We start from the raw sequence: 21,127 nt of genomic DNA on the forward strand, positions 1-21,127 counted from the left end.
AGTAGTCAGTAGTGGTACCAATAGACGACACGCAAGGTGTACACTGGGAATTTAGTGAATCTAAGGGCTAGTTTATGAATGGTTTTCATTTCAATGTTGTTCTTTGCCATCCTGGGTTTGGCATCGGCTAGGGATGCACATTGAGTCTGAAGTTAGTAGCAGTAGCATTGAACAGTTCTACTACAAGAAGCAAATGGACAGTTGTCAGATCAATCATCACCGAACCCTCAATAGATTGAGATCTCATGGATAGGTTCATGTTATTCTAGAGGGCGGAATTGCCCTGAAGGCCTTTTCTGCATTATTCTTCAATCATAATCTATTTTTACACCAGTGCTTATTTCCTGGAGTTCAGGTTATTGGAAGGTGTGTTGTTTGGTGATTGGTTCTAGAGGTAGTTAGGGCTCCTTTATCTATATACAGCTTTTGATTTAATATATTGATTGACTGGGACCCACCAAAGTGATTCGTATCTCCTTTAATCTCTAGTTGTGATTTTCAGGGCCTGGGTACAGTATGTTACAAGCGTCTACTTTTGAGAGAACTTTCTAGCGTGCTGCAGGATTATGTGTTACTGCTTGGTGCTGGTCTGCGGGTTGGGTGATGGATCATTGATTCCACAATCGCTATTGTTTGACAGTCAGAGGTTATGGTTTGTGTGTAGTAATTCCATCACATGTGGGCTCTTTGAGGAAGCTAAAAAAATCACACCTGTTCTGCATCTTAACTCGCTTCACTTTCAATAATGCATTACTTTTTTATTTGATCCCTTGACCGCTGCCTTTCCAAGCCTGAATAAGGACCACTCTGAGTCAAAAAGTTTGAGTAACTTCTTACTTATTTGCCCTAGAATTGATGCATCATCCATCAGCCAAGGCAGGGGAAGAGAAGCAAGTTTTACGTTCCACGACCCATCATGAATACATCTACTTATGGCCAGTTGGGGCAGGCACACACTTTCCCTCCTCTCTCTTGATGTTTCTCTTCAACATTTATATGAGGTTGTTGGCTTATGTACATATTCAATATAACCTACTGTTCCAAATGTATATGGATCATATCCAACTTCACAATCAGGCAGGAGGAACAATGGGCCAGATTCACAAAGATAATCTAAGATGAAAGTCTAACTTTACGACTTTCAATATTCACAAAGGGCATTTACGAGTAGTAAAGTTAGACTTTTGGCCCTCAGTGCCTTTTTCCATCCCCCATCTCCAAACTCCTATACACCCTTGTCCCACCTCGCCTCGAGCTGTAACATGCAGTAGGGGAGTGATTTTGATGTTTTTATACAACAGTGATGTGGCAATTTTGGCCATTGATTCTGTGAGCAGCCATTCTTCCAGTGGTGCGGATTCCTCCACATCTGTGCCCCTTGTTATGTGGGAGGCCAGTGTACCTGTAAATTTCTTAATCAGCCTTGTGGGATTCTATCACTAGATCTTTCAGGAAAATCACATCTCCTCCTGCCCATAGCTCACCCAGTTTGGAGAGGCCTATTAAGTTCCATTTTGCAAAGCCCGATAATCTCCCCAGATATCCCTGAGTGGCAGAGTCATGTAGTGGCATCTCTTGTGTGAGTCTGCACTCCTATCCCAAGTATTTCATTACATCCTTCCAAATCGTCACTACTGTGGATTCAGAGTTCTTTTCCCATAGAGCGAGGCTGGGTACCATATGCTGCCCATCATGTGTCTGTCCATTCTCACAGCCAGTTTGTTTTCTGCAGTGAAGACCCAGTCATTTACCATCATTAACTGAGAGTCCCAATAGTAATTTTGAACGTGCGGCAGGGTAATCCCCCTCCCTCCCCCTTCATTCATACCAACCTCTGGTCAGATTGGCCAGACCCCCTCTTTCCCAGAGTCGCAGGTGAACTTCTGCTGTCACAGAAAACAAGCAAATTAAAGAACACACACAGGATCTCAAGTGCAAGCAAGAATGCCCTACCTGCAATCTAACAAAATGTCCACTTAATGTCCCATCAACAAAATCTAGTGTGAAAACAAATAGGCAATGTAATCATGCTTGAAATGCCTTAACTTTAAATGAAAGCCCAACCAAACAATGGCAAACCATGAAAACACATACAAACGAATGCTGAAGGGGGCTGACAAAAAATCACTATTTCTCTGTACTTCATTTTAATGTGCTTTTTAAAGAACTGAAAGCATGGGGCCATCCAAATATGCTAAGGCTGTTTATAGCCAGACCTGAAAGTGGAACTGTGTTGTAGAAGCCTTAAAAGGATGAAAGTCCTTTGACTGCTGTGCACAAATATTGCATGATCCAAGTGGCACTGCATCAAAAACCCAGGGAGACCAATTCACACAGACAAAGAGCAGGGGAATGATATGGTGTAATTTCTGGCATATTATTTCCAGTTATATATAGGTCACACCTGGAGTATTTTGTTCAGCTCTGGATACCAAAGCTGAAGTATTTTTAGGTCAAGCCTGGGCGGCGCATGCGCTGCTCTGCGCGGCATGCTGTATTCAAGTAAGGACTTGAAGCCCTGCCCACTCTCCGCCCATATTTGTCATTGGCTTGTGTCATTGTCCTTTGTAAATGCTGGCTCTGAATCGTTAATAGGTTTGTTAGTCCCTCCTTAGTACCGCCTTTTCCTCATTTGTACCCTCCCTTGAGGGCTGGCCCTTTTTACTTCTGTTGTTACATGGTACGCCTTATTTAGTCTATAAGCACTCTTTTCTTTACCGAGTTTCTCCTACTGCAGGCAGGACATGCTTTCCTGCAACATTCAGAGCGCCATGAGCTCTTTCACTTTCCAAGCAGCCCGGGGCAATGGCGACCGCTTCTTTGATATGCATAGGTCTCGCTTTTACAACAGTATGAGCTATTGGCATTGTAAATGACAATGTCTTTTATGTATGTGTTAATTATCAAAACAAATAAATAAAAGGCATTTCCATTTATAATGCCAATAGCTTAAACTCTCATTATTGTGAGACCTATTGCATTGCAAATGCTTGTTTTATTTTAGTGTTTTGTTGAGTGCTACATGATGGCCCTTGTGGCCAATGCAAAGTGTTTGTCTTCAAGCTGGGCACAGTTAAGTGGAAGTTAGGGTCACCAGTCCAATCTTCTCAGGTTATTGTCTGGAAAACTGGTTTGACAAAAGGTCTGATTCACAATGTCCTTGTCAAGGTTGCATTGCAGACTAACTTCTGTGTTTACAGTACAATTCTAACATTTGCCTGATGCATACAGGACCCCCAGAAGCATGTAAATAAAACGGTGACAGCTGTAAATATTCATGAGCACTCAAATGTGTCAAATTTAGCTGGCAGATTGTCCACCCAGTGGAAAATCTGCATGGAAATGCAAAGACAATGTGTTTTTTTCACTTTTTACAGTTTCTCTGGAGATTTTTTTCTGTTTACAAATCTCTTCTCAAACATCACCATTTAATGTAGGGGTGCTATCAAACCCTTCTTCCTTTAAAACAGGCTTATTGTTCCCTATGATAAGAGTAAGTTTGCACTTCCTGGAAGAAAATTACATGAAGAAGTACATAAATGCCCTCACATATTGCGGGCCTTGTGGAAGTTGACCTATTGTTGTATGTAGGCCCACCCAGAAGTGACCAGAAATGTCTCTTAAATCTTCCACCGTGAACCAAGATTGAGAATTTACATGGGCAAAGTGATTATTTTGTGCACCTAAGTGCATCTTGAATGCACTCATTGCTTTGTGAATCAGGCCCATTATCAATCGTTCAAAAGAGAGTACTGTGTTCAGTTCTGAGTACTCATTGGGAGTACTGTGACCAACTGCTTAGGCCCCATTTGAAGTACTGTGTTCAGTTCCAAATTGTTGTGGACTACCCTCCTGTCATAGGGAGACAATATCTGGAGAATTGTGACCAATTCAGGAGATCACATCCGCAGTACAGCATCCAGTACTGGAGACCACCTCTAGAATAAGGTGCCCAAGTATAGTGAGCACATCTGAAGTATTGCTCACAATTCCAGAGGTTGCTTCTGAGGAAGAGTGTCCAACTCTGGGCAGCTTTTTAGGTCTCGCTTAGGCAGCCCTTGTGTTGTCTCTGCGAGATATGCTGTATTCAGGATATGCGGTACAAAAGGGGGTGGTAATGGACGGAGCATCTGAGCCAATCAAACACTCAAACCCAGTCAAAAGATCTGGGTTTAATCCATCACTGTTCTTTAGCCCACTCTGCCACCCCAGTTCAGACATGGCTATATGCAAATCAGTCTGACCCTGTGCCTCATGGGAACAGTCCAGCCCGAACTGCCAAGCCATGCCTTCCCTGGACTGGAAACAAGCTTCCGAGGACCGGCTTCTGGCATTCCAGCCATCTTCAGCCTGGCTTGCTTGAATCCAGTGGCAAAGTGAGCAAGGGACTCACGTCTGAGCATACCCTGCCACACTTATGGTGGCCAAATAGTGGTACAAAAGGGGGTGGTAATGGATGGACCATCTGAACCAATCAAACACTCACACCCAGTCAAAAGATCTGGGTTTAATCCATCACCGTTCTTTAGCCCACTCTGCCACCCAAGTTCAGACATGGCTATATGCAAATCAGTCTGACCCTGTGCCTCATGGGAACAGTCCAGCCCGAACTGCCAAGCCATGCCTTCCCTGGACCGGAAACAAGCTTAAACAAGGTGTAAACAGGGGCGTAGATTGGGGAGATGAGAGGTGGAAGGGGGTGAGGTGTTACACCTCATAATAAATCTATTATTTAATAAAGTTGGGTACAGGAGTTTTCAGTCATGGATGGTAAGGTGTCTGTGGGATTTCACCTGAGATTTTAAAATACCCACACACACACTCTCGTCTCTGATCTGAAGGTCTTAAAACTGGGCTATTTTGTAAAATAAGTGTTTTAAGTACCTCCTCACAATCAGCACTCCTTTTCCTTTCCACTGGCCCTTAAGGTCCTCTCCTGTGCTGCTTCTCATATGATTATCATGATATGCCAGTGTGATTGTCAGAAAATCTGAAGCTCACACCCCACTAGTCTTACGGACCAAGCTACACCTGTGGTTGTAACTGGGGGTTTACATTCAAAGAACCGTTCATTTATACCTATAAGTAATTCACAATGGAAATCCTGGCAGATAGAAATGTGTTTACTGCTGCAATTTCTCTGCTATTACTGCAGAGAAATGCCAACCAACAAATCCCACAGAAGAGGTGGGAATGTGTGTGGGACATGGTATTCTTAGCCTTGTAAGTTTGCAAATGCCCACAGACTTAAAGGTGTGGCTGCATTTAAAAACTCTGATGCAACCCTTTTCCCACGCTGGAAAGAGTCAGAGATTTACTCCACAGAAGGACTGGAGTAACTTTTCTTTTACTATGGACGGCGAACACATCATCTCCAAACCTAAAGAGGTCTCCACTAAGAAATCTTTTACATGACATATTTGCTACCTTTTCATCAGAAGACATTTCTCAAAGTGCTGCTCATGATATGATGTATGTGTGTTCAGAGGGTGTGTCTCTGTGTCAACGCTCAGGGGTAGTAGAATTCACAGAATAAAGTGAATAAAGAGAAGAGACCGCAGGCACAAGTGGAGGAAAAATTGCACAATAATTATTCAAATAGACGTAGGCCAGCTGCAAGCAAGCATTACTACTATTAAAATGGAGACTACATAGAACGTGTTGAGCAAACCCGAAGAGGGCACAAGAGTCATGGATGAGGATATCATATGTGCCACCTGCACGAGTCTGCTACACCGGAACAGGCAGGGTGGCCATGCAGCCTCTAAAACTTGATGTGACTCACAGATGTTAGGCCTACTTCACCTTTCCTAAGGTGGGGTGGTGTTGGCAACTGTGCACCTTGTGTTGTTTTTACAATGAAAAGTGCTGTCTGCTAGGCCTGGAAGGAGTTTGCGGAGTTTCCGCAAAGTGACCCAAAAACTCCTCCGTGCTTTGCAGAGTTCCGCAAGTGGCGGAGTGCGTTACATGCTGATTCTTAGTACCATGTGTTTGTACCACGCTGTAAAATCAGCGCAAATGGCACGCGCAGCGCAAGTGGGCGCAGCTTCCTTTCTGCTGCTTGAGTAGATGTTCTACTCGAGCGGCAGCTTCCTCAACGCGAACTGAAGGTTTCCCAACAGGAGCGGTAGTGGCCATTCGCGACTGCCTGCGTTGGGAAATCCCGCCGGGGGCCTCACTCGCTCTCGTCAATTTAACGTTGGTGAGAGCAAGCAGGGAAAAAACTCCGCTCTGGGCAGTTTTTTTCAGAACTCCGCGCTCTACACGGAGCGGAAAAAATTCTGCAAACTCCACGAGCGGAGCAGAATTTCACACCCAGGCCTACTGTTTACAACGGAGCTTTGCAAACATTCCCATGACGTGATACGTCAACTGCGTGCACAATCCCAGTTTCCTTTCTCCTTTATTCAACTTGATTCTGACCTTTCAGCACACGCCACCCTCCAATTGCCCTGCCCTCCCTGTAAATTTCCTAACATCTCTCTCCCTTCAGCCCTGTGACCACCTATGCTATGGCTATTTCTATGTCTTTCCTTCTCTTTCTTTCTTGATGTCTTGTTAACCCATTCTCACCTTATCTCCCCAACCTAACCGCACTTCCTTCCTTCGCACCCTCTACCTTGTTCTCCTCCCGTGGTACCACCATATTGTCGCTTCTGTCCCTCTTTCTCCTCCTCCATCTTTCCCTCCGCTGCCTCTCGCTTTCTTTTTTCTCCCCCCTCCGCTTCCTTCTTATACATGCCTAGTCCCCTTGCATCAATGTGTTCATTCTCTGCCCAGTCTCTCCTCAATTTCCCTCAGCCGCCCTTCTTCGCTGCACTAGACTTCGCAACTTTCTTCCCCTTGTGCGAACAACCCGGATGTCGTCTAGAATTAGGAAACCGCATAAAGCTCTGTTGTGTATTTGGAACACCCGCCTCCTCTGCTGCTCAATTTGCACCCTCCATTAACCGATAAAAGATATATCGCTCCATTTAAATAGAATTGCCTCTGGGCGCTTTTCGCCTTGAGGCGCCCGATTCAACAGCCTGCTCCTCACAAGGAGGCTTAGAAAAGAAAGATGTGTACCAGCGGCGGCTGCCAGACAGTCGTCCTTCAGAGGCAGTGACTGTCAGGGCTTGCTTGAAGTTTCCCTTTGTACGTGTGATGCTCTAAAGTGCTCGCTTCCCCTTACTCAGACCCCCCAGACGCCCACCCTTCTCCCCTCAGGCCGGTTTAACACATCCCTGTCACCCTCCCCGGGACAGTGGACTTTGTCCCAAGCAGGTCCAGGGCCCAATTAGTGGCAAGGTGTCCAGTTACCGGGACAGGCCGGGCTCCTGCCGACAGGAGGGTGTGGGGAGGAAGGGAGGGGCGAACAGACAAAGCAGGGAAACTGCCAGAGGTGCTGCTCACTTGGACGGAGCGTGGAGAGAGGAGGCAGCAGCACGACCAGAACTCACCACCATTTCCTGGTCCGCCGCCATGTTGACCAACGGGTACCGGTCCACGGTCACCGGTGAGTGGAACCACGTGGGGAGCAGTGTGGTGCTGAGAAGGAGGGGGGGGGGGGTCCCCCACAATGCGACTACTTATTTGGGCTGGAAAAGGTAACTCGGTGGGTTGAGCCCCCGCTTATGGCGCAGATTATAGAGGTGAACCTCTAGCTGAGCCGACTCAGCCTTTCATCCTTCCTAGGTGGATACAGCTGGCATTACCTACTTCCAAGGTGGTACAGTGCTCGCACGCAGGACGTCTCGTTTGTTTCTGTAAAGTGTGACTTGTAATATCCTCCTCATGTAACGTACTTGGTTCTATTGTGCAGCGCTCTGACACCTTTGGGTAAAGTCCGCGCTATATTTAAAATGCATTAAATAAAATAGTTTGCTTGGTAATGCGTGTGACTACCGTGCAGCTGAGTAAGTAAAAGAGTATTTTGGTTTGACTGGCATTGATGGAAACGCAGAGGGAGAAGCGAGGGGAGAAAGCAGATGCTTTGTGCTTTGATGACTTGATGTGGCTTACTCCTGTCCTGACTCAGGCAGTGCTGGGAAACTACATCTGCCCCAGGTGACCACGAGCACACAGCAACCCACCCCTGAACCGCGTGCGCCGCCGGACCCCTACCCTTTTGTCACTGTCTCACAAAAGGTTTTAAGTGCTTTTGAGTGGATTGTTATGTTTTAAAAACATGATTTTTAACAAGTCTGCCTGCTACTTTTTCCCCTCTTAATCTGCTGTTATTGTGTTGGGCAATTACTTTTATTTCATTCTGATGGCTAGTTAGTTGTTTATTTAAAGGGATGCTTCCTTTATGGTGACTGCAATAAAGTCCCAGACTGTTCGCTCTCTGTGCCAGGAAACACATCACTCAAGAAAAGACCGCGAGCCGGAGTCCTGCGTGCATGTTCTGTAGATTATTGTTAACGGCAGAGCCCCGTGCGTACGGTTTAAAGTAACAAAGAGGGGAGGAAGGAGTAGAAGAGCTCATTAAAAATAAACAATTGTACAGTATAAGTAGGGCTGGAACCGGCGACGGAAAGAGCGAGTTTTACAGGAGATGGAGCGGGCCCTTTAAACCTTGTGAGGGCCCTGGGGTTTCACACGGGCCTGTGAAGGTTTGCTCATTAGCTGTGCGGGCGGGCGGGCTGCAGTACACTGGGGACTCGGGCAAACGGGAACGCTTCAAGGCATGCCAGTGTGGTCGGTGCAGAGTCAGTCACGTGCCAGGCTGCTGTCTCCATGAGGCCTCATGGGCTGGGGTAGAGTCAGTCATGTGCCAGGCTGCTGTCTCCATGGGGCATCATGGGCTGGGGCAGAGTCAGTCATGTGCCAGGCTGCTGTCTCCATGGGGCCTCATGGGCTGGGGCAGAGTCAGTCATGTGCCAGGCTGCTGTCTTCATGGGGCTGCGCGGGCTGGGGCAGAGTCAGTCATGTGCCAGGCTGCTGTCTCCATGGGGCGGCACGGGCTGGGGCAGAGTCAGTCATGTGCCAGGCTGCTGTCTCCATGGGGCCTCATGGGCTGGGGTAGAGTCAGTCACGTGCCAGGCTGCTGTCTCCATGGGGCCTCATGGGCTGGGGCAGAGTCAGTCACGTGCCAGGCTGCTGTCTCCATGGGGCCTCATGGGCTGGGGTAGAGTCAGTCACGTGCCAGGCTGCTGTCTCCATGGGGCCTCATGGGCTGGGGCAGAGTCAGTCACGTGTCAGGCTGCTGTCTCCATGGGGCTGCACGGGCTGGGGAAGAGTCAGTCACGTGCCAGGCTGCAGTATCCATGAGGCTTCGCGGGCTGGGGTAGAGTCAGTCACGTGCCAGGCTGCTGTCTCCTTGGGGCCTCATGGGCTGGGGTAGAGTCAGTCACGTGTCAGGCTGCTGTCTCCATGGGGCTGCACGGGCTGGGGCAGAGTCAGTCATGTGCCAGGCTGCTGTCTCCATGGCGCTTCACGGGCTGGGGAAGAGTCACTCATGTGCCAGGCTGCTGTCTCCATGGGGCGGCACGGGCTGGGGCAGAGTCAGTCATGTGCCAGGCTGCTGTCTCCATGGGGCGGCATGGGCTGGGGAAGAGTCAGTCACGTGTCAGGCTGCTGTCTCCATGGGGATTCACGAGCTGGGGCAGAGTCAGTCACGTGCCAGGCTGCTGCCTGTCTCCATGGGGCCTCATGGGCTGGGGTAGAGTCAGTCAAGTGTCAGGCTGCTGTCTCCATGGGGCTGCACGGGCTGGGGCAGAGTCAGTCATGTGCCAGGCTGCTGTCTCCATGGGGCCTCATGGGCTGGGGCAGAGTCACTCATGTGCCAGGCTGTTGTCATCCAGGGTGGCTCATGGGCTGAGTCAGTCATGTGCCAGGCTGGAGTCTCCATGGGGCTGCACGGGCTGGGGCAGAGTCAGTCATGTGCCAGGCTGCTGTCTCCATGGGGTTGCACGGGCTGGGGCAGAGTCAGTCATGTGCCAGGCTGCTGTCTCCATGGGGCTGCACGGGCTGGGGCAAAGTCAGTCATGTGCCAGGCTGCTGTTTCCATGGGGCTACACGGGCCGAGGAAGAGTCACACATGTGCCAGGCTGCTGTCTCCATGGGGCTTCACGGGCTGGGGCAAAGTCAGTCATGTGCCAGGCTGCTGTTTCCATGGGGCTACACGGGCTGAGGAAGAGTCACACATGTGCCAGGCTGCTGTCTCCATGGGGCTTCACGGGCTGGGGCAAAGTCAGTCATGTGCCAGGCTGCTGTCTCCATGGGGCGTCATGGTCTGGAGCAGAGTCAGTCATGTGCCAGGCTGCTGTCTCCATGGGGCGGCGCGGGCTGGGGAAGAGTCAGTCATGTGCCAGGCTGCTGTCTCCAGGGGGCTGCACGGGCTGGGGCAGAGTCATTCACGCGCCAGGCTGCTGCTTTGGCTGGGACTCAGTCCAGAATGTGACAGGTTGGTGTTTCTACAGGGCTCCTTAAGCTGGGCAGAGCCTTATGTATCATTTATGACGTGGAAGGGCTCTGTGGAATTAAGTATATGGATTTCAATAGGTTTAATCTCAGGGCAAGGGTTGGGTCTAGGCGTGACTTTAGCCAAGGCACACTTTTAAAAAAAAGAAGTGGGGGGATGCTGTCACCGGAAGTGATGTCACGACAGGAAGCGTTGTCACGAAAGGTGCCGAGCTCCTCGTCCCAGAGAAGCCAAAGAGTGAAGTCCAGCTGGTTGGCAGGGGGGATGGCGTCCCCCGGTAAAATAAGTGGGGGGACGCCGTCCACCCCGTGTGGTACCCCGACTCGAGCCCTGAATTTAGCATTAGAAGTAGGCCCAGGTCTTAGGGTTAGCGTTAAATCTCGGGGTCAGAGACTAGGGCTAAGGTCAGTCTTTGCACACGACTTAGTGTGGGATTTATGCCCAGGGTTTGGGTAAATATTAAGAATCGCATTTGGTTAAGGTTCAAATCTTTGAGTTTAGGTTTAGTGTTGGTTCACTCTTTTTGATTTGTTTTCACTTTAATAGTTTATGCTTATCTGCATTATATTTTGGGGATTGTGGGTTTTACTATTGTGGTGTCATTTTAATGGATATACATTTTGGTTACGTGTTTTCAATATAATTTGTTTTTTGCGGTTTGGATATTATGAACACTGCCACTAGAATAACTCAATCCCTCACTCACAACAATTTCCGTGTATATTTATGTTAGCAACACTTGCCGAAGCAAGTGACTAACTAAGACAGGAGGCCATGTTAGGTCACGTGTTCAAATATTTGCAACTTCAGCATCAGTCAGAAATGGCCACTGTCTTGATGTTTGTGTTCGCTTGTGCAAAGATTGTCACAAGTGAGCGCAGCCTCATTGAACAGATGTCACTTTCACACACGGTGCAATTGTTGGCAGTTTCACGAAGGAGGCCCTAAACCGGTGGGTAGTGTGAGAAACTTGTACTGGGGCAGTGTGACGTGTGCACTGCTGGGCAGTGGTTAATTTGTAAAAAAAAAAAAAAAGTGCAGAGGCTCTTGTCAGGAGGCAGCTTCCACCAGCCCATTTCGCCTGTTAGTGCCGCCTAAAACAGAGCCAACTACTAACCATGAAAGTGGTTCGAAGATGTGGCGTAATGGCCAGAGCTGCTGACTTCGGAGTTGGGGAACCAGGTTCCAGTCTTGGCGTAGGCTCAACATCCTGTGATTCTGGGCAAATCACTTAATCTCCCTGTGCCTACCATAAATGAATGTGTCCTTAACTGGTGCAAAAGAAAAGGGCCAGTGTTGATGATTAAGTGCTGTGCTCTGCTCCGGAAACCACCGGCTCAAATTAAGCACTGCCAGTGCTGGGCGTTTGCTGAAGAGTTTTCCCTTGTTAGACTTGTGATGGGAAGCGTGACACATGCACTGGGTGGCACTGTAAGAAGCTCACGCTAGAGAGCAATGTGAGAAGCTGGCAGTGCTGGGAGGTAGGATAATCTGGATATGGTGGACACTGTCGGGGACTGGTGATAGTGGGCAGCATGAGAGTTTAGTGCGTGTTGACGTTTTGAGAAGCTGATTCTAAAAGACAGGTTGAAGCTCTAGTGAGAGAAGATAGTATGACTTCAAAGTCAGAGAAGTTGACGCTGGTGAGAAGTGTGTGTAAAAATAGCACTTATGACCACCGTGAAAAGGTATTAGAACAGAGCCACCCAATAATCCCACCGGGACAGGGTAATGTAAATCATATAAGCTAAGTGTCCAGGTAGGAATCATTCACAGTGTAAATTTTACATTCAACAGTGTCATAACTATGATCACTAAATTGAAGAGGGTAACCGAGGGGTTTCAGCAACAGCAAACAATGAATAGTATCAAAAATATATATTTATTTTTTGATTTTCAATTATAAACTTTTTGTGTTTTACAGTTTTATCCAAGAATCAAAAGTCCGGCAACATTAAACCACCAAAACCATATATCACAAATCATATGGTGGCATACAAACACCTTTACCACATAGTGTGGACACAATAAAAGGACCACATGCACGTTATTATATATGCAGCCTAATTCACAAATTGTTATTTCAAGTGAATTATACAGTATGGTTGTATAAAAGGTGTTAGGCGTCGACGTTTCGGTCCATGTAGGCCAAAAAGATCCGGAGGACCATCTTCAGGACAAAAAGAGTTGCACAGGGGTATAAAAAGCCAACAACCAAAACGCCTCACAGGTCGTTATCTGGCGGCCGCCCGAACCATTCGCTGGCCAAAAGACGCCGGCTCTAAGGAGTCCGTGTGTCTTCTCCGTGAACGATCGTGGAAACCATCCACTTCCGCATATGATGTATATAACGTTAGGCGCCGGACTTTTGATTCTTGGATAAAACGTGTGTCTGAATTTGGCAGCAGCATTAGATAACAAGATGGCCGGCGCCTAACGTTATATACATCATATGCGGAAGTGGATGGTTTCCGCGATCGTTCACGGAGAAGACACACGGACTCCTTAGAGCCGGCGTCTTTTGGCCAGCGAATGGTTCGGGCGGCCGCCAGATAACGACCTGTGAGGCGTTTTGGTTGTTGGCTTTTTATACCCCTGTGCAACTCTTTTTGTCCTGAAGATGGTCCTCCGGATCTTTTTGGCCTACATGGACCGAAACGTCGACGCCTAACACCTTTTATACAACCATACTGTATAATTCACTTGAAATAACAATTTGTGAATTAGGCTGCATATATAATAACGTGCATGTGGTCCTTTTATTGTGTCCACACTATGTGGTAAAGGTGTTTGTATGCCACCATATGATTTGTGATATATGGTTTTGGTGGTTTAATGTTGCCGGACTTTTGATTCTTGGATAAAACTGTAAAACACAAAAAGTTTATAATTGAAAATCAAAAAATAAATATATATTTTTGATACTATTCATTGTTTGCTGTTGCTGAAACCCCTCGGTTACCCTTTTCAATTTAGTGATCATAGTTATGACACTGTTGAATGTAAAATTTACACTGTGAATGATTCCTACCTGGACACTTAGCTTATATGATTTACATCACCGTGAAAAGGTGGCATTGTTGGATAGTGCAGAAAAATAGCACTGCTGGATCAGTGCTTAATTTGTAAAAAACATAAGTGCCAGGCCCCTTGTCAGGAGGACACTGCAGCTTTCACCCCTCATTGCCCCTGCCAGCGCTGTCAATGACAGTACCAATACAACTAACCTTCACACTCCTAGAAGTGTGACAATTCAGACTTTTAATGTAATATACATTAAAAATGACTAATATCTGCCAACCAAGCAATTCTTATAGATTTGGATGGGATGCATTAGTCATTTAAATGTATTTTGAATTATTAAAGAACTGTTGTTGTGCCCTCCACAAAATTAGACAAACAGCACCACCATGTGGCAGGCTGGCATAAGTGCTGTGTTGACAATGAAGTGCTGGTGCCGAGCACCGGAAACCACTTGCTCAAATTATGCACTGCGTGCTGGTCCACCAAAAACTAGATGAATATGGTGTACAGTGAGATAATCTAATAATAGTGGGCAATTTTAAGAGCTTGCCCTAATGGGCATTGTGAGGAGGTGAAATTGGTGGGCAGAGATGCTTTCACTGGTAAGCAGCTTTAGAAACTTGCACTGGAGGGCAGTAAGAGCAAATTCCACTAGTAGGTATTTTCAGATGGTGATACTGGTTGGAAGTGTGAGATGATGCTACTGGTGAATAACTTGAAATGGTGGCACTGGTGCAAAACAGCCTGGTCAACAATGTGAGAAGTTAGCGTTGGCGGACAGTGTGAAGAGCAAGCGGTAGCAGTCAGTGTAAGGAATTTGCACAGTGGGTTGCTTTAGAGGCTGGCACTTTTGAGCCATGTGCATTGTTAAATTTATTTAACAAAAGTAAGTACCAGAGCCCTCGCCAAGCTCGCACCACCCATTGCCAGCGCTGCCAATGACAGTACCAACACAACTAATTACATCGCACTGTTACTAGTGTGACATTTCAGACTATTCCAGGCCCCCAACACTACAAGAATAGTGTGGGTGGCAGATATTTGTCATTTTAATTCATATTTAATTAAGCCCTTCAGCGCGGCACGAATTTTCGCGCTGTGCTGAAGGTTCTAATGAGCCTATCGGCTCATGACGGAACGGTTCCGTCATGAGCACAGCTCAACCGACGCTCATGACGGAACCGTTCCGTCATGAGCATGGAAGGGGTTAATAAAAAACTGTTGTTGTGCTTGTCTCTAAATTAGACAGACAGCGCCATCATGTGGCAGACTATCATAAATGTCAGGGTTGATAATTAAGTACTAATGCCGATCACCGGAAACCACTTGCTCAAATTAAGCACTAGCCATGTCAGACGTTGGCACTCGGGGTAAGGAGCTGGGCAAGTGTGAAAAGGTGACATTGAAGAGCAATGAAGAAAGCGTGCACTGCTGTGTTGTCTAATTAAGAGATCGTGAGTGAGACTTCAATACAACTGTGAAGAGTGAAAAGTTTGCATTATTCGTTAGCGTGAGAAACTGGCACTGGAGGGCAGTTTGAGAAATTGGCCCTGATCGCAAGTGCGGGAGGCTGCAAACTGTGGATAGTGTGGAGGCTGGCACTGGTGGGTGGGGGGTAAGAAGTTAGCACAGGCTAGCACAATATTAGTCTTTTCCTGTCCACTTCTATCTCTTTGGGCTTCCTTCCAAATGTGAATCAATTACTCTGCAATGCAGGAGTGTGGCTGCCCACAACCATGCCAAACCACAGTCTTGTATTTAAGTCCTCCACAGCACCTAAACCCTTCATGTTTGTAGGACCTCTAGGTCATGTCCACCCATCACATCCACCTACACCTAGGAGTTAACTTTCACAGTAAGAGGCAGCCCCCCACAACTACTCAAGTAAAAGTAAGGTCTGCACCTGTCAACTTCACTTCTCAGCCCATTCCAGTGACCCCTAAAAGTAGACTGTTGCAGCAGCCTAGCCCTTGATGTTTTCTCACTTGTTTAATCCTCTCGACAAAGGCCTGAACCCATTTCACCACTTGGGTGCTCCACACTTTTATATGGTCTGCCTCAGTGCTTTATTTGAGCCGCTGTTTAAAGGTGGGGCCCACCGGCACCTATTTTTGGGGACTAGCATTGATGTTTCCTCAGCAGGCTGTGACACACAGGAAGCGTAAGTCAGAAAAACAGTGACAAAGGAAGAAAGCAAGGATGAAAAAGAACCCGCAAGAGTGAGATTAAGTGTCTGGTGGTGGATTAAAGGAGCATGAAGTAAAGTCAAGGCTATGCAGCCTTGGTTTTCAGCACCACAACCGTGGGTAGGCTGATGAACAAACTTTGGGGCCCGGCACATCATCTTCCACCCAGTTGGGTTGGGTGGGATTCGACAGACGACCACAGGGGAGAGGTAAATAAATAATGCATTTTCCCCCGTCATCTGTTGAAATCTCCCCCCAACCAGCCCCACCGCTCTTACCTGCATGGGCCGCGGCTGCTTTCACAAATTAAGCACTTATACTGATACTAAGGTGGATTTATGACCTTTCTATGTTATCGTCTTGTTGCATTTTATCCGGTCTATTTCTTTTTATACTCCTGGCCTAACAATCCGATCCCACGTCCCCCATAACGTCCTTACCAGCCCAAGCTCCACGACCCAGTCACTGTTTCAGTTCTTTGGCACAAATTCACACAATCAACTCAACCCCTTATAAACAAAACATCAGGCTGCTCTCTACCAATCTTCAGACTCCAACACGCATCAGAAACAACTGATTTTGGCCTTTCCAGTTCCCTACAAAAGTGCACTCACTCGGAGATGGTTATACGATGCTATGGGCATTGTTGAAAACATATCATTCACTTACTCTGATGGTCCTGGCTGTTTCAAAAGAATCCTTCATGTTCAACCTCCTACGTCAAAAGATACTCACCACCTCCTAGCCACTGGCCAGGATCTCAGGGCAGAACAGTGTCTCTCGACTTATGTAAGGCTTACAGTACTGCTCTGCCTGGCATGCGCCACAGACCAATCAAATTCTTCTGTTTTTGTTGTACTCATGGAAAACATCCTATCTGATGTACAACAATCCGATATGAATGCCCAATGTTTAAAGGGAGGGACTGTGGAAAATAAGTACAAACTTGGTGAACATTATCGGCGCCATCTTGCCCCTTTCCAAGCCCATTCGTGCGCGTAAGCGGCAGCCATTTTGAGCACCATGGCCTCCCTGCCCCTCGCTGATAGCCAGCGCGTCTCTCTCTCTCTCTTAACCTCGCAAGCATTCCCCCGCACGCTGACAACCCCCGCTCTCTCATGCCTTGGGTCATAGACCCCTTCTCGGCGCAGCTTCACCACGGAATCCCATCCTGTTCCCAGCGCGACACCTCCCCTCATTCCTTTCATGGCCTCAAACCCTTCTGATGCAAACCCCCTTTTCCTGTGTCCCCGTTTGTCTTCCCTGTTCCCAGGCCGCCACCTGGCCCTGCGGATACTGTTTATTACCCCGTACAGTAGGAAGCTTCCCCTCCCCATCAAAAGATCCCCGAACCGATCAAAGCCCCCACCCCATGAGATCCGATCAAACCCCATGCATTCCGTGAATCGGCGGAATGCCCTGCTGTGCGACAACCATCACCTGTTGTGACCGGGGTGGGGAATCCAACTGTAAATGTATGTGGGAACGGGTCTGAAGGGGAGATTCCAAGAATGTTCTTTCAAGTACTAAAGTATTGCGAGAATGTGTTATGTGCAATAAAGGTCGTAAACCCTAGTATAAGAGGCCAGGCCTCAGAGATGTGGTTAGAGCACCTCGTGACGATACTTGCTGTCTGAATTGATGTGTTCTCCTCCGGAGAGAATAAATCCTCGTTTCCCGCCTTCCAGTCTCCAGCGCCTGCTTCTTCATTGATTAATATTGGTGGGTCATAGAGGCGATACCGCCGGGCAACATAAAAGGGTCTTTGGTTACCGGTTGTCTTTGGAACCCTTTTTAACAATTGGCGCCCCAAACGTGGGGCCCATCAGCGACTCGTGGATCCAGTGGGAGAGGTCCCGACGACAGAGTGAACGACTGCAACGATCGGAAGGTACCCTGTCCGATAGACCCTTGTCTGACAGCCGATCATCCGAACTTCACTGGTTCCGAACAGACCTCTCTCGAGTGATCTGCGGTCCTGACTGGGAACCATCAGGAAGTGCCACGAGAAGTACGAAGAGAAGAGGACGATCGGGCGCTGGATTCGGAAGACGAGAAACTGTCCATGCGGTCCGGGTAAGGTCGTGTAAACACGACGAATTGCGAAAGTGATAGATAATTGGAAGTGGTTGATAATTGTTGAGAAAATACTAGTATTACTTTTTGTTAATTTATTAGAGATTCACTGTCTACAAACGGAGAAACAACAGGCTCTCCCTTTATAAACAGCGAAGGATAGGTACGCACCCATCGGACCCATCTTTCTCCCCCATTGATTAACTGTTATAGATTGTTTTCTGGAGATTCTCTGTCTGCAAACAGGGAAAAATAGGTCCCCTCTTTACAGATAGTGAAAGGGTAGGTGACGCGAACTTTTGCGAGCCTACTTATTCTCCCCATTTGACCATATTGATTTTTTATTTTCGACCTAAACATTGATTAACTGTTATAGATTGTTTTCTGGAGATTCTCTGTCTGCAAACAGGGAAAAATAGGTCCCCTCTTTACAGATAGTGAAAGGGGAGGTGACGCGAACTTTTGCGAGCCTACTTATTCTCCCCATTGACCATATTGATTTTTTATTTTTGGCCTAACATTGATTGATTGCTCAGAATTGGTTTATGAGGTATTCACTACGTGCAAACAACGTAGAATAGAAATATTCTGTCTAGTCTTTGCGCGCAGTGATAAGATAGGTAGTGCTGACTATTATCCCATTGTGATCCGTCATGCCTGTCTTCTCCCCACTAGTCAGTAGCCTGTTTAGCCCGGACCGCTTATTAGAGATGAACCATCCGGCTCCGCTGGAAGGCACCCCTAATAAGGACATGTTCATGAAGCATGGATTAATTGCTATAGCCTATAGTGAGCTGTGGCATAAATATACGAAAAAGGATCGAGAAAGACAGTGGCCACTGAGAGGATCCTTTGATCTAGACAAAATAGAAACGGTAGAAATAGCCCTTCGTAGGAATGAAACAACACCTATTATGCTCGATAGTCTCGGCATGTGGCGCAAAGAAGCCTCACGACGAAGGGAAGGCGACGAATCTAGAAAAGATGAGGGGACACGACGGATAACCCTCCAAACGTCTAGTAGGCAAAGGGAAGGGCCAGCGATGGCACAGTCCCGAGGAGTAGACATGGAAAGAGAACGGTGTAGAGGGATGTGCCGACAAGCCAACCCCGGAACACAACGACCCGAAGGTAATCCCCCGACATTACGCACAGGACGAACAGATGTAAAACAAAACCAATGTGCTTTCTGTAAATGTCTTGGACACTGGAAAGCCCAATGTCCGATTCTGCAAAGCATAGGTAAGAATGGAAGGTTGACAGAAAGGACGGACCGGCAGAAAGGAAAAAGGCGTGAGATAAAAACCAATCAGACTAGTACAGACAGGACCACCCCGTTTGATTATGCTCGATGGCACAGATTTCGTCAGACCAATTTTAACGACATGTTAGAATTCTGGGACTGATTGCTCTCTGTTGCTCCCCCACTCTGAAAAACAAACACAACTGCAGGTCAGTGTAAACAACCCCCCGTTAAAAAAAAAGACTCAAGAAAGCCAAGCGTCTATTATATAACTTAGGATTTAATTACAGTAAAACACACAACCAACAGTAAATAGAATAACTAGTAGAACTCTCTAAAAAACAAACTTTACTAATAGGAAAAATACAAAACATATTATGCTCACTCCGGAAGTCTCCCAATGTAACAGTTTGATGGTCCCGCCCATCCGAAACACATAGCACGTGTGGGGCGGGGCCTGCCAGCAACCATGAGCCAAAAAGAGATTGCTGGCGAGAAGGTACTGGAGACCCCACACAGCGGGCAATGAAATGGTCTTCCCATACTGCCCTTCCAGGGATGGCGTCCCCCGGACCGCGAGTAGGGAGGGGGCGGATGAAAATGACCCCCTCCCTTGTATCTCCTGGTCCGGCCATCACGAATTCCTCCATCAAACGGATGCAGGGTGGGCAGGGAGGAAGAGGCGACGCGGACGAGCCTCTTCCACCTCCACAGGTAGGAGGCTTCCCTGCCCTGGCCCGACGCCGATGTCCTCCAGCCGGGCGACGGCCATATTTCCGCAACACAGGACACACAATGCCCGACTCGTATATTTTCTCAGTACAGGATATACAAGACCCGGCTGGTATACTTGCGTGGTACAGGACACACAATGTCCGACGGGCATATTTACGGAACACCGGATGTACAGTGGTCCCCCAAGAGTCGGAATCAGGGGTGTAGGGTGGTCATCATGTGCGCCCCTGATTCCAAGGGACGGTGTAGGATGCGCCGGGAGAGGGAGACGGCACGGACGAGCCTCCCTCACCTCCCCAGACGAAGGCTCCACTGCTGCACCCTGGCGCCCCGAACCAAAATGTCCTGCTCCAGCAGCATGATGCTCTGTCTTTTGCCATCACAAGAAGTTTGTTCCACTCCTGATGGATACGGCAAAGGTGGCTGCCACAGGGTCTCAAAATGGCATCTGGGCCCTCGAAAGGCGGGTCTAGGCCGCTGGAGTAACTTTGTCCGAAATTGCAACTCGAGCACTTGCCCACCTGGGCGCAAGCCCCCACCATCGACAAACATCCCCTCGACTTTGAAGATTCTACCAAAGTCCCAAGAGCCCTCGGCCCCTTCAGGCTTCCGGTGAGGAACAGTTGCATTGATCTCAAATGAAATAACCACAGCACAGCAACAAGATGGCGGTGCTCTCGTGTCTGCATCAGCCTCCGTCTGAACCACCCAGGAACATTATGGGCTAACGAACTCGAGCAAGTTCCGGCTGAACATCAACATGACCCGGTAAGAGAGACTTTACCCCCTCCCTCTCTTGATTGACGGTCCGCACCACCAGCCCCTTTGTTAGCACAGTTTTCTTTTGGACTGCCGAAAGGGACTCTGGTCCAACCGCCAATTGTCGGGGATATTTTGCCCCTGATGCTACTTCCGGACTAAAACCGGCCTCGCCCAAAATGGCGCTGGTATCAATGAAAACTAACGGATGCCTCATGGTGTTCCTTAGCTAATGAAACTTGATGTACTAAGATATATATATATATATATACGAACCATTGCGCACTCGATGTTAAAGGGAGGAGGGTTCACTTGGCGAACATTTAAGAAGGGTTCCGTAAAATGTTGATTTCAATGAACAATTTATTTTTTGATATTTGTTGTAACTGATACATAACGTCGCTCATGATGCACACCCGCGGTTTACATCTAGGAAATGTGATTACGATGAGCTTGACTGTGTTTACATTTATGAACTGAAATGCCCCTGATTCCTTCGTCACGCAATGAAATGTTTTTGGTTACTTGCAAATAATTAATTAGACCTTTTTACATGTTCTTGTGCTACAAAATAACCCCCTACTGTATGTGCTTCCATCGACGACATGTCAGACCGAAATATGAATTGCGCTCTCACATTTTACGTACTGAATAATTCTACAAATAAAGGTCTTAAAAAAGGCTATGGATAGGCAT

The 21,127-nt window shown here is 47.6% G+C and overlaps 1 protein-coding gene across 1 annotated transcript in view; it reads left to right on the plus strand.

Moving 5' to 3' along the window:
- Positions 1-7,399: 7,399 nt before the first annotated feature.
- The window catches only part of AFAP1L1 (actin filament associated protein 1 like 1), a 164,525-nt gene continuing 150,797 nt past the window's right edge, over positions 7,400-21,127 (plus strand). The window contains exon 1 of the mRNA XM_086931589.1: positions 7,400-7,498. Within this exon, the coding sequence (XP_086787715.1) occupies positions 7,465-7,498 (34 nt within the window). The 5' untranslated portion in view covers positions 7,400-7,464. The remainder of the gene's footprint in view (positions 7,499-21,127) is intronic.

The sequence above is a fragment of the Lissotriton vulgaris genome, chromosome 7 (assembly GCF_964263255.1).
Source record: "Lissotriton vulgaris chromosome 7, aLisVul1.2, whole genome shotgun sequence".
Taxonomy (NCBI): domain Eukaryota; kingdom Metazoa; phylum Chordata; class Amphibia; order Caudata; family Salamandridae; genus Lissotriton; species Lissotriton vulgaris.